The 15,182-nt window shown below is 35.5% G+C and overlaps 1 protein-coding gene across 1 annotated transcript; it reads left to right on the top strand.

The window, feature by feature from the left end:
* The first annotated feature begins 762 nt into the window (after positions 1-762).
* On the top strand, positions 763-1,704 carry LOC125407524 (olfactory receptor 2M3-like). Its single transcript, XM_048445132.3, has one exon. It carries the CDS (start codon positions 763-765, stop codon positions 1,702-1,704), a length of 942 nt encoding a protein of 313 aa, XP_048301089.3.
* The last annotated feature ends 13,478 nt before the right edge of the window (positions 1,705-15,182 follow it).

The raw sequence follows: 15,182 nt of genomic DNA on the forward strand, positions 1-15,182 counted from the left end.
CCCTATGTTAACACATTTGAATTGATATAGTTCTAAAATTGGTATCTGAATGTTTTTGTTTATCTGTTATTGAACTGACCAGGATTCATTTTAGTAAGTTAATAAATTAATTGAATTTGGTAATTTAAATCGAGTAATATTTTACATTTTGATAATTAGAACTTTTTGTCAGAATATGGCATGGCAACCTCAATGAAAAATGTAATTTTCTGTACTCAGAATCCTTTTCATAATGTTAGTAATTGTGAAAGGATGATTGACACTACATGTGTGTTTGGACTTCTTCCTGAAACTTGACGGCAAGGCTTCTGATGTTTGTTTTGATGGAATCTTCTCTGTCTCCTTGCTAAGTAAATTGAGTCAAAAGTTATATGATGCCAGGCAAATGTGTAAATGTGCAATCCCAAAACTTTAGAGGTTAAGTCAAGATAAACATGGGTTAAAATCAGACTTGAATTAGAATAAAATGTGTGTGCCCACATGTCTCTGTGTGATTGCACATGTGTGTGTGTGTGTGTGTGTGTGTGTGTGTGTGCGCGCGTGAGAGAGAGAGAGAGAGAGAGAGAGAGAGAGAGAGAGAGAGAGCACTCAAAAATAAGTTTTAATCTTCTATATCATGAAATAAAATAGCTGATCCCCAAAGAAACAATTTTCTTATGCTTGCATAACTCTTTGTGATTTTTAGCTTGGAAGAAATATTGGTCATGTCGTTGACATATTACTACCTTTATTATATATTCTGTCTCCACAGTGAACATACTTATGATGCAATGGAACAATTGGACCTTCAACTCGGATTTCATCCTGTTGGGTATTTTTGATCACAGTCCTCTTCATACTTTTTTCTTTTCCCTTATCTTGGGTATCTTCTTCCTGGCCTTCATGGGTAATTCTACCATGGTGCTTCTTATCTACCTAGATGCCCAACTTCACACCCCCATGTACATCCTTCTCAGCCAACTTTCCCTCATGGATCTTATGCTCATTTGTACCACAGTGCCCCAGATGGCCTTCAACTTCCTCTCTGGGAACAAGTCGATTTCCATGGCTGGCTGCGGATGCCAGATATTCTTCTATGTATCTCTACTTGGAGCCGAGTGCTTTCTGTTGGCGTCAATGGCCTATGACCGTTATGTGGCTATTTGTCATCCATTAAGGTATCCTATTCTCATGAGTCATAAAATCTGTGGTCTCATGGCTGCCTCCTCATGGATTCTTGGTTCCCTTGATGGCATAATAGAAGCTGCAGCAGCATTGTCCTTTTCGTATTGTGGTGCCAGAGAAATACCTCACTTTTTCTGTGATGTTCCAGCCCTGCTCACTCTTTCATGTAGTGATACCTTGACATTTGAAAAGATGATATTTTTCTGCTGTGTAATTATGCTTATCTTCCCTGTAACAATCATTATTGCTTCCTACACTCGTGTGATCCTGGCTGTCATTCGTATGTCTTCTGCTGAGAGTCGCCACAAGGCTTTTGCAACCTGTTCCTCTCACCTTGTGGTGGTGGGAATGTACTATGGGGCAGCCATGTTCATATATATGAGGCCTTCTTCTGGTCGTTCTCCCAGTCAGGACAAAATGGTGTCAGCTTTCTATACCATCCTTACTCCTATGTTGAATCCCCTCATTTATAGTCTCCGCAACAGAGAAGTGGCAAGAGCATTCTTAAAAGTACTAGGGATGGAAAAGTCTGAAGTGTGAGTTAGCTGATGATTATACTCTCTTGTTAGCCTTGCTTTAAGTAGTTGGGCATACTGACAGAAGACGGAAGAGTGCCAAGATCTCCAGTGCAGCTAGAGAACTATATTTAGTTCAAGATTTGCCTAGCTTAGATAGCAACAGCGTATCTCAAAAAGCACACTTTATTTGTAAATACATATGATGAAAGAGTATACTCCAATATGTAATATTTTTATCATTGTAGATTTATAGCAACCACATAAAATTAAAGCTGTGATAAAAGTTGGTATTCTTGTTTTTTAAATATGTTTTTATTTTTGTAGTCAATTCATTGCATTATTGTCAAAAATAACATTTAATAAACAAGAGACATTTTCTTTCACAATGCTTGTTCATATACAACTTTTGAATATATAATTACTATATATAATTAATGTATGTATATTCACAACTTTTGAATATATAATTACTATATATAATTAATGTATGTATATTCATTTCTAAAAATAGAAATAAATGCAACCAACAGTCAACAGACAGAGGAGATACATAATAGCCTATCAATTCTTAAGCACACTATGTATATTTGAAATGAACATTTTTTCTGCAGAATATTGGAGAATGAGGAGCTGTCTCATTTTTTCTTGTGCAGGCATTAATTTTATACACAGGAAAGTAAATTTTAATAGCAAACGCTATGTTTTCTAAGGTCTGCATTTTTCTTAAGTGTTATGGCACATTGCAATGGTATTATTATAAAAATAACTGTAATTAAAGAGATTCTTATGTATCCCCTTTCAGTTAATTATATTTATTTATTTTACATTCCAACTGCAGTTTCCTATCCTTCTTCTCCTCCCATTCTGTTTCCTCTCCCTTCTCTCCCCAATTCACTTCTTTGTTTTAATTCGAAAATGGGTAGACCTCCTATTGGTATCAAGATTGGTTGTGGGGGAATGGAGGTAGAAAGTACTTATAGGTTTGTGGGAGATACCCTTGTAGCTGGTTTTTATCTTATCCTGAAATGCTTCCAACTTTATAGAAACCCTTTCAGTACATATGGATTTAAGAAGCTCACAGTATACCTAACTAGACCTAAAAAGAAATACTCCTTGGCATATTACAGTTAAAACACAATGCCAAACAAAGGGAGAGTGTTGAAGCTACAAAAGAAAACCCACTAGTCATAATAAAGAAAAGCACACTAGAGTAACAGATGACTTCTTAAGAGAAAAAAAAATCAAAATCTGTTAGAATCTTGAGAAATGTACTCCCACTTCTAAAAGACAGCAGATGCCAAACCAGACTACAAGATCCAAAAAATCTATCTGCCATAGTTAAAGGAGAAAGAAAAATTTTCTACAATATAAACAGGCTTACAGAATATTTTTCTACCAAATCAACCTTACATTTAATAATAAAACCAATACTTAAGATTAAAGACAGAAATAAATGTGGCTAAAAGACTACAGAAAGAAAAAGACTCTGTAATTACTAAAACACAAATACCATGGAGAACCCAAATAGAAGAACACATAGACAGACACACACACACACACATGACACACGTACCTTACAGTAATAACTTAACAATGTTTTTTTGATCATTACTTATTTTTCATTTTGCTTGCATGGGTATTTTGTCCACATGTACATCTATCTGTTCACCACATACATATATTGACTGCAGTGCTGAGTAGAGGGTCTGAAGTTACAGATGGTCTGAAATCACAGAGGATTGTTATTTGTCTCATGCATTCTCAGAATTGAATCTGGATCCTCTGGGAGAGGAGTCAGTGCTTTTAGTCTATGTGCATCTCTCGAGTCTTAATAACTTTAAATATTAATGGCCTCATGATGTGGGATTTCCCTCTGTGTGCGATGATTACCACTGATTAATAAAGAACTGCTTTGAGCCTATGGCAGGGCTGAAAAGAACTAGGCTAGGAAAGCTAGGCTGAAGGCTGGAAGAAAGAGGGTGGAGTAAGAAAGAAGCCATGGAGCTGTCGCCAGAGGCAGACATGCTGAAACTTTGCCAGTAGGCTATGACCTCGTGGTGATGCACACATTAATGGTGATTGGTTAAATTAGGATGTAAGGGCTAGCCAATGGAAAACTACAGCTAATGGGTCAAGCAGGGATTTAAATATTATAATTTCTCTTGGATTATTTTGGGTCTGAGCTGCCGAGCAGCTGGGAAACAAACAAGTGGCCTCACTACAATAATATCAAATCTCTAATCGAAAGATAGATGAGTTGATGAATTACAAATCAAACTCCATCTTTCTATTGTCTCCAAGAAACTCAGCTTCAAAGGTAAGGACAACCTTCGAATGAAAGGATGGGGGAAAGTATTTAAAGCAAATGGAACCAAAAACCAAGCAGGCATTGTCATTGTCTCATGTGAAAAATGAGTTCCTAACAAAATTAATAAGTTGAGATAAAGAATGAGGGAACAGTTAACAAAGAATACCTTATAATCTTAACATATATCTACTTCTAGCAGACACAGGTACATAAAAAGTATGCTAATAGATTTAAAGTCAGATCACCACAAATTCAGTCATCATTGGTGATTTTAGTGTACAATTTTCTCCAATAAACAGATTGTCTAAACAGAAACAACAATAACAACATTGAGAAACATTGAAATAAAATGGCATCAAATACCGACAATAACAGATATTTAAAGTACACTTTACCAAAACACCAGTGGTATACATTCTATTCAGCAGGTCAAGGAAGTTTCTCTAAATTAGACAACATAGAGGACACAAGTATCAAAAAAATGCAGAAAAATTTAAATAACTCTCTCTATTCTACTTGATCACATTGCAATAAAACTTAAAATCAACAGCAAAGTCACCTCTAGCAAATATGAAAACTAATAGAGATTAAACTCATGCTACTGAATGATGAATTAGTCAATGAAAAAAATCAAGAAAAAAATTAAAGAGACTGAAATTAAATAAAAATGAAAAAAAATCTAGAATACAGTAAAAGCAATCATAAGAGGAGACTGTATAACACTAAGACATTACATTAAATAAACAGGACTATTATAAATAAACAATTTAAGGATGCTTTTTAAGAATTTGAAAAGAAAGAAAACTAATCCCACACTGAGTAATGGAGAAAATAATAAAAATTAGAGCAAAATTAATATAGCAGAGACAAAAAGTGATATAAAGGATCAATAAATACCTAAAAATATATACAAGACCAAAAGACATTGAGTCTATGAGATCCATATTAATAAAGTAAAAGGTAGGTAATGTGGCATGTATCAATTGCATGATGAACATAATTTAATTTTCCAAATTTTGATAATTGAAATACACCCATTTGCCAAATTTTCTTCCTTCATGTACATTTAGGATTGGCTCCTGCAGTTAAAAGAACTTGATTATAAAAACTACAAGCAGGATAGTGTTTACAGTTTTCTTATCTTGTTACCAAGTAATGGAATTTTTTCTTTAATCCCCTATTATTAAAATGATGTTTCATATGAAATTCTGAGGCTCCCAATATATTTTCTATCAATAATTAATTTCCTTTTGCTAAAGGTCCAGGCTATTAAGTATGGGATTGTATGTGGGTAATATAGAGGGAGAAGTTTCTTTCTTAGATTGCATGTTATAGTTGCACGAATAGTAATGTCAATTATGAATTATCTGGAATAAGTTCAACAGTTTCTATAAGCAATGCAATCTTTTTCCATATTGAGAATCTGTAATTATAATAAGAGATTCATTAAAGTCTAATAAAACTATCAGAATGGCATACAATTTCATTATTTAAACTGAGTGATATTGACTTTGAACATAATATTGATGTTTCCTGCTTTACAATCAGACATTCCTCATTTATTTTGCTTCATTATAAAATGTAAGAGACCTAGAAATAGGTGTATTTTCCACTACATTGGGAAGAATCCATTCAATTCTTTTTTATAAACTGAATCTACTTACTTTTTGGATATTGGTTGTTAATTTCTCCTAAGAAATTACTACAAGCTCTTTGCCAAACTTCCTTAATCTCCCACTATTACATAATTTCGAGATTGGTATATGGTTCCAAAATCCCAGATGAATGCATACTTGACAACTGAGGAAGTATTATTCTCCCCTTTATAATTAGTACAGAAACTTTCTCTATACAGCTCTTTAATTTTTTATTCTGCTGGTGAGTTAGGAAAATTCATCCTAAAATATTATCCTCTCTCTTTCTGTTGAGTCTAGTAGGGAAATAACTGGCATCTGAAATTACTAAAATACGCCTCTTTGTGAGATCTAATCTATCCACATAGCCATTTTTGCTTTTGTTCTTCTTGAGCTAATTCCCCTTCAGCATCAGCTGCTAATTGTCTTGAACTGCTTAAATCTGAGTCACCTTCTAAAATTAATTTGAAATAAGTTACTCAATTCTGGGGTAAAAAATCCAATTATAGGCTACAACCAGTTAATATCACTCAAGCATTTTTGAAAATCACAAAGAGTGTGCAACTGATCTCTTTCAATTTGTACCTTTTGTTGCTTAATTTTCTGTTTATTCAATTTAAAACCTAAATAGTTAGCAGAATCTCCTCTTTTTATATTTTTTCCAAGAAAAATTTATATTACCCAACAGGGTAAAATTTTTCTGTATCACATTACAGATTCTTTCAAGGGTGTCTATAACAGAACCAATCAATAAAATATCATCCACATAATGATAAATAATAGACTGAAGAAATTGTTTATGTACCACTTTCAGTAGTTTGTTTATAAAATATTGACATAAAATTGGGTTGTTTAACATTTTTTGATGACAACATTTTCACTGATATTTCTTTACATTCTAGACATTCTTATAAGTAGGCACTGCAAAAGCGATTTTGTTTTCTGTCTTCTTTTAAAGTACAGAAATATTCTTCTAAATTAATAACTATAAAAGGTCAATTAGGATTTTAAGAATTTTTGAAAATTTACAGATACATATTACAGATACATGAGCTTTAGTGTCTAGTAGGCCTTCAATCTCAATGCCATTTCCTTGTGATTTTATCCTTGAGTTCTAATCATTCCTAACAGTTTGTCAAAATACTTTCTTTCCAATACTTTCAAAACCTACTGTCCTATAATTGAAGTTACTTTGCCTTTAACTTATGAGAATAATAACAATGGGGAAAGTTTATCACCAGCTTCTGTTTGTATACTCATTTTCACATAAGAAAACTATAAGAGCATTAAAAATAAACAATCTCTATAGGATTTTAAGTGGTAATTTATACAATACTATGAAATATTTTTATTTTTTATTTATCTTTAGAATATCAGAAATATATCCATTTTTAAAACAAACTTTTCTAATTTTACATACCATCCCTGTTCCCACATCCTCCCCTACTCCTGCTCTCCCTACCTTCCCTACACCCCATCCCCAATTTACTCCTCAGAGATGATAAGGCTTCCCATAGGGAGTCAACAAAGTCTGCCACGTCACTTTGAAGCATGACCAAGGCCACCCCCTATATCTAGGCTGAGCAATGTATCCTTCAAACACCAGTTTATGCACTAAGAATAAATCCTGGTTCCCACTGGCAGTTGCCCCACAGACTGTCCAAGCCACATAATGGTGGCCTGCATGCAGAGGGCCTAATTTTGTTCTATATAGGTTCCCCTGCTGTCAGTCCAAAGTCACTGAGCCCAACTAGCTCACGTCAGCTGTTTCTGTGTGAATCCCCATCGAGGTTTTGACTCCTTTGGTCATACTACTGCTTCTCCCTCTCTTTGACTCTGGGATCTCAGCCGAGTGTTTAACTGTGGATCTCTGCATGTGCTTCTATCAATTGCTGGAGGAAGGTTTTATGATGACAATTAAGGTAGTCATCAGTCTGATTACAGGGAAGGAACAGTTCAGGCCCTCTCCATTAGTATTTTAACTGGGGTCATCCTTGAGGATTCCTGGGAATTTTCCTAGTGGTGGGTTTTTCATTAGCCACATAATGGCTTACTCAATCAAGACATGTCTTTCCTTGCTCTACCTCGCTGTCCTTCCCCTTCTCAACAATCATGTTCCTTCAATTCCCCCCCCCTTCTTCACTCTTTCTTTTCCCTTTCCTCCCTCCTTCATTAACCCCTCTCCCCACTCCATATATTTTGAGGAGATCTTGTCTATGTCCCCTTCCCAGGGGAATCCATGTATGACTCTCTTAGGGTTCTCCTTGTTACCTGGTTTCTCTGGGATGTGGACTATAGACTGATTATTTTTTGCTTTGTGTCTAATACCCACTTATAAGTGAATACATACCATTTTCTGTCTTTCTGGGGTTTGGGGTCCCTCATTCTGGATTTTTTTCTAGTTCTATCCATTTGGCTGCAAATTTCATGATGTCATAGTTTTTTCTTACCACTGAGTAGTACTCCATTGTGTAAATGTACCACATTTTATTCATCTATTCTAAGGCAGTGGGGCAACTGGGTTGTTTCCAGTTTTTAGTTATTATGAATAATGCTGCTATGAACACAGATTAGAAAATGTGCTTTTGGCATGAGTGTGAATCCTTTGGGTATATGCCCAAGAGTAGTTTTGCTGGGTCTTGAGTGGATTGATTCCCAGTTTTCTGAGAAACTGCCATACTGATTTCCAAAGTGGCTGTACAAGTTTGCACTCCCATAAGTAAAAGAGGAGTATTCCCCTTCCTCTGCATCCTCCCCCGCATAAGCTATCTCTGGTGATTTTGTTTTTAGCTATTCTGACTGTTGTAAGATGATATCTCAGAGTCATTTGGATTTGCCTTTCACTGATAGCTAAGGACATTGAGCATTTCCTTAAAAAAGAAAAAAAAAACCCAAAAGCGATAAACATACTAATGGATTTAAAAACAAAACTTCCCGGTTATCTCAATAAATGAACGAAATAATCTAGGACAATATTCAGTGTATGTGCTTGAAAAAATCCTAAGTAAGGTGGGAGAGAAGACAACCCAACAATATAAAGGCTACATATAAGAAATCCACAGTCATGCTAAATAGAGAAAACTTCAAAGCACTTAAAATCAAAGACAAAATAGGTTACTATTTCTCTCTCTTTTCCATTCAGCACCTGAATGATCATCTAGAACAAAAAGAGAAGAGACAAGAGAAGTAAAATAAATGGATAAATAAAAGAAATAAAATTATTCCTATTTGTAGATGATATGATATGCACAAGGTATTCCAGAATCTTGAGGGAAAAAATCTAGAAAAAAACCCAACAGCTTGCAGCAAAGTTACAAGACACAAAATCAAATCTTTATATACTAATCAGAAGCATGCAGTGAAGGACCATGAAATGGTCTTGACCTTTTTGCTCATATTATCACTCCTCCCTCTCTTTGATTCTGGGAGCTTGACCCAGAGCTTAGCTGTGGATCTCTGCATCTCCTTCCATCTATTTGATGGAAGGTTTTATGATGACAATTAAGGTAGTGATCACGCCGATTATAGGGAAAGGCCATTTTATTCACCCTCTTCACTATTGCTTAGGGTCTTAGCTGGAATCATCCTTGAGGATCCCTGGAAATTTCCCTTGTGGTGGGTTTTTCAAAAGCCCCTTAATGGCTTCTTCAATCATGATATGTTTTCTTCTTGCTCTCCCTCTATGTCCTTGCCCCCTCTCAACCATCCTGTTCCCTCATTTCACCCCGCTCCTTCTCTCATCCCCTTCTTCTTCTACCCTTCTTTCTCACCCTCCTCTGCTGAATCCATATTTTCTCAGGATATCTTATCTATCTCCCTTCCCAGGGGATCCATATATGTCTCTTTTAGGGTTCTCCTTATTATCTAGTGTCTCTGGTGTCATGGACTATACTTTATGTCTAATATCCATTTATGAGTGAATACATAGCATTTTCTGTCTTTCTGGGATTTGGGTTACCTCATTCTGGTATTTCTCTAGTTCAATCTATTTGGCTGCAAATTTCATGATGTCATAGTTTTTTCTTACCACTGAGTAGTATTCCATTGTGTAAATGTTCCACATTTTATTCATCCATTCTAAGGCAGTGGAGCAACTAGGTTGTTTCCAGGTTCTAATTATTATGAATAATGCTGCTATGAACACAGTTTAGCAAATGTACTTTTGGCATGAGTGTGAATCCTTTGGGTATATGCCCAAGAGTCGTATTGCTGGTTCTTGAGTTGATTGATTCCCAATTTTCTGAGAAACAACCATACTGATTTCCAAAGTGGCTGTATAAGTTTGCACTTTCATCAGCAATGGATGAGTATTCCCCTTCTTCCTCATCCTTTTAAGCATAAACTATCATTAGTGTTTTTGGTATTAGCCATTCTGACTGTTGTAAGATAATATCTCAGAGTTGCTTGACTTTGCCTTTCCCTGATGGCTAAGGATGTTGAGCATTTCCTTAAGTGTTTTTCAGTCATTTGAGATTCTTCACTTGAGAATTCTGTTTAGGTCTTTAGTCCAATATTTAATAGGATTGTTTGATATTTTGTTATATAGTCTCTCGCGTTCTTTATATGTTTTGTAGATCAGTCCTCAAACTGATGTGGGGTTAGTGAAGATCTTTTTTCGTACTGTAGGCTGCTGTTTTGTTTTATAGTCTGTATCCTTTGCCTTACAGTAGCCTTACATTTCAGGAAGTCCCATTCCTTAATTCTTGCTCAGTGTCTGTGCTTCTGGTATTATAGTTAGGAAGTGTTCTACTGTGCCCATGCTTTCTAGTTTTCTTCCCAATTCACTTTCCATCAGATTCAGTGTGACTGGATTAATGCTGAGGTCATTGATCATCATGTACTTGTGTTTTGTGCATGGGAACAGATATGGATGTACTAATATTCTTTTACATGTCAATATCCAGTTATGTCAGCACCACTTCTTGATGCCATCTGTTTTCTATTTTATAATTTCAGCTTCTTTGTCAAAACTCAAAAGTTTGCAAGTGCGTAGATTAATATCAGGGTTTTCAGTTAGATTCCATTAGTCTAACAGATTGTTTTCATACCAATACCAAGCTGTTTTCATTAATATAGCTCTATAGCAGAGCTTTAAGTCAGAGACAGTGATGCCTCTGGAAATTCCTTTATTGTACAAGAATGTGTTGGCTATCCTGTTTTATTTTTTTCCATATGAAGTGGATTATTATGCTTTTAAGGTCTGTGAAGAATTGTGTTTGGATTTTGATGGGGATCACATTGAATCTATAGATTGATTTTGGTAGGATTGCCATTTTTATTATATTGATCCTATCTATCCAAGAACATGGGAGATTTTTTCCATTTTCTGGTATATTCTTCAACTTCTTTCTTCAAAAACTTAAATGTATTTTCAAATAAATCTTTCATTTCTTTTGTTAGTGTTACCCCAAAATATTTTATGTTACTTGTGGCTATTGTGAAGGGTGATGTTTCTCTGATTTCTTTCTCAGTTTCTTTCTCATTATCTAACACTAGCCTCTGATGGGACTACTAAATGTAAAAAGCATGGACTGTGCGCACAACAGGCACCTCCTGGTCCCAAGTCCCTGCCAGGACATTGACAAGTGGAGAGCACTGCTTGTGTTCTTTTGCCTGGCCAAGCTTCAGGTATGAGCTTAGTCTGACCTTATGGGCAAGCTGCAAAAAAGTAGCCTAAAGAAAATGCAGCTTCAGTTTCACAATGTCTGTGATAATCTAAATGTGCAAGTTAAGCCTTTTAAGTCAGCAGACTTACAACTTGTAATAGAAAGATAACTTACAAACTTTTAATAAAATATACAATGGTGAAAACATTATTAAAAATATCCTTTGATATTTTGAATTCTTAAAGGAAGCAGTGTCCAAATTCCAGTAGACAGCTTATAGAAGCTGCCAGACAGGTACTCACCCAAGTAGAGTATGCTATTAAGAAACAGCAAATACATTTTTATTAATTTTGATCAGCTTTGGAAAACTTGTATATTACCTACAGAACTTAATTCTACAGTCGTATTTTGGCAAAATGATCTGCTATTTCAGCTACAGCTTCCTGTTTTAACAGTTAGGCATTAAATCCTTATTTTGTAGCAGTAGCTTACTTAGCCCAGAAGAGCAGAATGAAATCTAGGAGATATTTTTTGCAGAGAACTGGTTATGATAAATGTTCCTTATACTAAGAAACAGATTGATTGGATATTTCAAAATAGTGATTCCTGGGCAAGTGCATTTGCTCAGTTTTGAGGCCAGATTAATAATCCTTTCTCATCTGATGCATTGCTGCAATTTTTTATTTTCCTTTATTTTTTCTAAAGTTGGAACAGAAGATCCCTTAAAAGATGCTATGCTAATTTTTACAGATGATTCTTCCAATAGGGGAACTGCATATGTGGATAATTGAGAAGGACATGCAATACAAACAGAACTGGCCTCAGCTAAAATTGTTGAGCTGTGAGTTTTTGCTGTAGTGTTTCATATTTTTTCAATAAGGTATTTAATCTATATACCTACAGCCCATATAGTTTTATGTGCATGTGACAATTGATACATATTCAGGGTTCTTGATGGCCACTGCATAAACCTGGGAAGACACTAAAAAAGCAATGATTCATTGTTTAAAATGCTTTCAGATATATTTGGGAACCCCAACATCATAAAATAGATAATGGGTCTAAATGTATTAGAAAAGCACTCAGCAATTTTGTTCCCAATGGAATATTGAACATGAGACAGGTATTCCTTATAATCATCAAGGACAAGGAATTGTGGAGTGTGCCCATGCCTCCTTGAAAACACAACTTACAAAAATAAAAACAGGAGAATTAAATCCTCACACTCCACATAATTCCTTGAGTCATGAATTTTCTACACTAAACTTCTTGAATATGAATGTCCATGTGCTGTGGGACAATTGTTTTACCCTGTAAAGATTTGTTTCTTGTATCTGTTTAATAAAACACTGATTGGTCAGTAGCTAGGCAGGAAATAGAGGTGGGGTGACCAGGCAGGAAGTATAGGTGGAGCAACAAGTACAGGAGAATTCTGGGAAGAGGAAAAGTTAGTCTACAGTCACGACCCAGACACAGAGGAAGCAAGATAGGACTGCCCCGCCAAAAAGGTACCAAGCCACGTGACTAACACAGACAAGAGTTATGAGCTAATATAAGTTATAAGAGTTAATAAGAAACCTGAGCTACTAGGCCAACCAGTTTATGATTAATGTAGACCTCTGTGTGTTTATTTGGAACTAAATGGGTGTGGGATCTGGTGGAGTAGAAATCTTAGTCAATATTCATGAACAATCTTTTATGGTCAGATTTTGGCATGATGACACCAAGGTGACATTTGCTAAAGCAAGGTGGAGAGACCCTACACTGGATTATAGAAAGAACCAGATCCTGTGTTAATATGGAGTCGAGGGCACATCTGTGTTTTTCACAGGAGTAGGATCAAGCAAGATGACCTCCAGAACATCTGGTTCAGTGATTACAGCAAAGAAATGACAGCTCTGATGTCATCAAATCTGCTAATGACTCCATAGGAAAAGCAGAAAGAGGTTCCTGAACCAGTGATCCTGACTTCTTCATACCATCTTGCTGAAGGCCAAGAACTAATGTTTTAAAATTATTATAACTTACTGCAGTCTGGGAAAGGAAAATAGATCATGGTGATGATTGGTGATTCCTAGCCTATTAATGGACTTGGTATGCAAGGTAAACAGACCTAATGAATCCTGTTTACCTTGGAGCCAGACCAGAAATGCAGACTGAATATTTTACTGTTTTACTCTTTGGAACACAAAACTCGTTTTGCCAGTATGATATTCAATCTCCTGTTAAATATAGGGCCTGATAACTGAGACTCAAGTTTTCCCATTATGAAAAAAAAAACCTCATTACAAGCCCCTCTTCAAATACGAGGAGGGTAGCCTAAGGGTATTTTGCTGCTGCTCAGAGAATGGGACAGTTATTTAAAAGCAGAAATGCAGCTGGACTCTCATCCATCAGAAAACCCTTTCTTGTCTTTTGATTAGAACAGATTTAACAGAACTAGAATTTGAAATTTTTGTGTTTATTGTTAATTTCCACTCTAAAATTATGGTATTGACCTGGTAATGTTTATAACTGCTTCAGTTCACTATAATGTGTTAAGAAAAGTTGGACATTTTCTATCTGTTCTTGAATTTGACATAGTTGAAAATATTTAGAATTTGATGCAGTTAAAAATTGCTAAGAAGTACTCTAGGTCAATTGAAAAGGGTATTCCCAACCATGGTGATCCTCCACTTTTTTAATTTTAGGAGAGACTATAGCCATAGTACTATGTATATTCTTAAAGCATTAGCTAATTACAGATGAACTCTCTTGACAGAAGCTTGGCTCAGAGACACAGAGCCCAGAGTTATTTTTTTTCCTTAATCCTTTGCTTACAGAGATTGACAGTCAAAGCAGGGCTTAATCCCTTTTCCTCCCAGGCACTGAAGACATGGGTATGTATGATTGAATTGCATGTACCAAAGATGGGTAAGTCTGGGAAATGGTAAAGTGCTCACCTAAGACAGATGTGATCATCTGTTTTGTTGCGGAAGAACAGACTTTATTAAAATTAATTAAAAGGGAGGAATTATGGAGGCACAAAAATGTGAGTCAATTTTCATCTTCTCTCTTCTAGAGTTTGGAGGTTGCTCAAAATGGTTGACAAGTATAGCTACACGTCCAGACTCATGATGCGATTACTTGGTTCTTTTGACAGTAAGATGGCTCATACAAGTAGATCCATTCCATCCTGACACAAAGTTAGGATATGCAAGCACACATTTGCTCCTTCTTTTGTTAAAGCAATTAATTGTTCGAGTTGTCCATTGTAACATATTAAAGAAGTCTTCTGTTGCCTTCTTCCCCCTTTTGTATAAAAGTGTATGGAAAATTAAACATGGATAATTATAGTATTTATTGTAACAAGAATTTCATCAGAATCTTGGTATCCGAATTGGCCTCTTCAGTATGCAAATGTTCATTTATTATAGATCAGAAATTTATCTCAGGTAAGTCAGAGCATGAGATGGGTTGAGTCTGTGGAGTCAGAGGACAGAATAAAATATTAAAATCATATGCGCTAACATAGCAACAAATTTGTGGGGACATGATTCATTACAGCAATGGAATACTCACATTAACATTCCCCTAATCTTGCAACCAAACTATAAATTAATTTATGTTTCTGGGAATAATATTATATGAAATTATAAAGAAGAGTCACTGACCATTCAGATTGTACAGGAACAGGGAAAAACAGCTGCTGATTTTTGAAAGGCACCAAGAGCCTTGACTTTAAAATGGTTGACAGACAAATCTATGTGTTTAACAATGGCCTTAAACAACAGAGAAAGTGCAGGCTTTAGAATAGCTGGTACAGGAGCAACTAAATACTCATTATATTGAACAATAAATCAGCCTTTGGAATTATTCTGTATTTGCTGTTAAAAATATGGAAAATGAAGAATGGTAACAGAGACAAGAGCTGTTAATAAGATGGGGTTTCACCAATCTGGCATTCCTTTGC

This window comes from Myodes glareolus, chromosome 2 (genome assembly GCF_982192425.1).
Source record: "Myodes glareolus chromosome 2, mMyoGla1.1, whole genome shotgun sequence".
NCBI lineage: Eukaryota > Metazoa > Chordata > Mammalia > Rodentia > Cricetidae > Myodes > Myodes glareolus.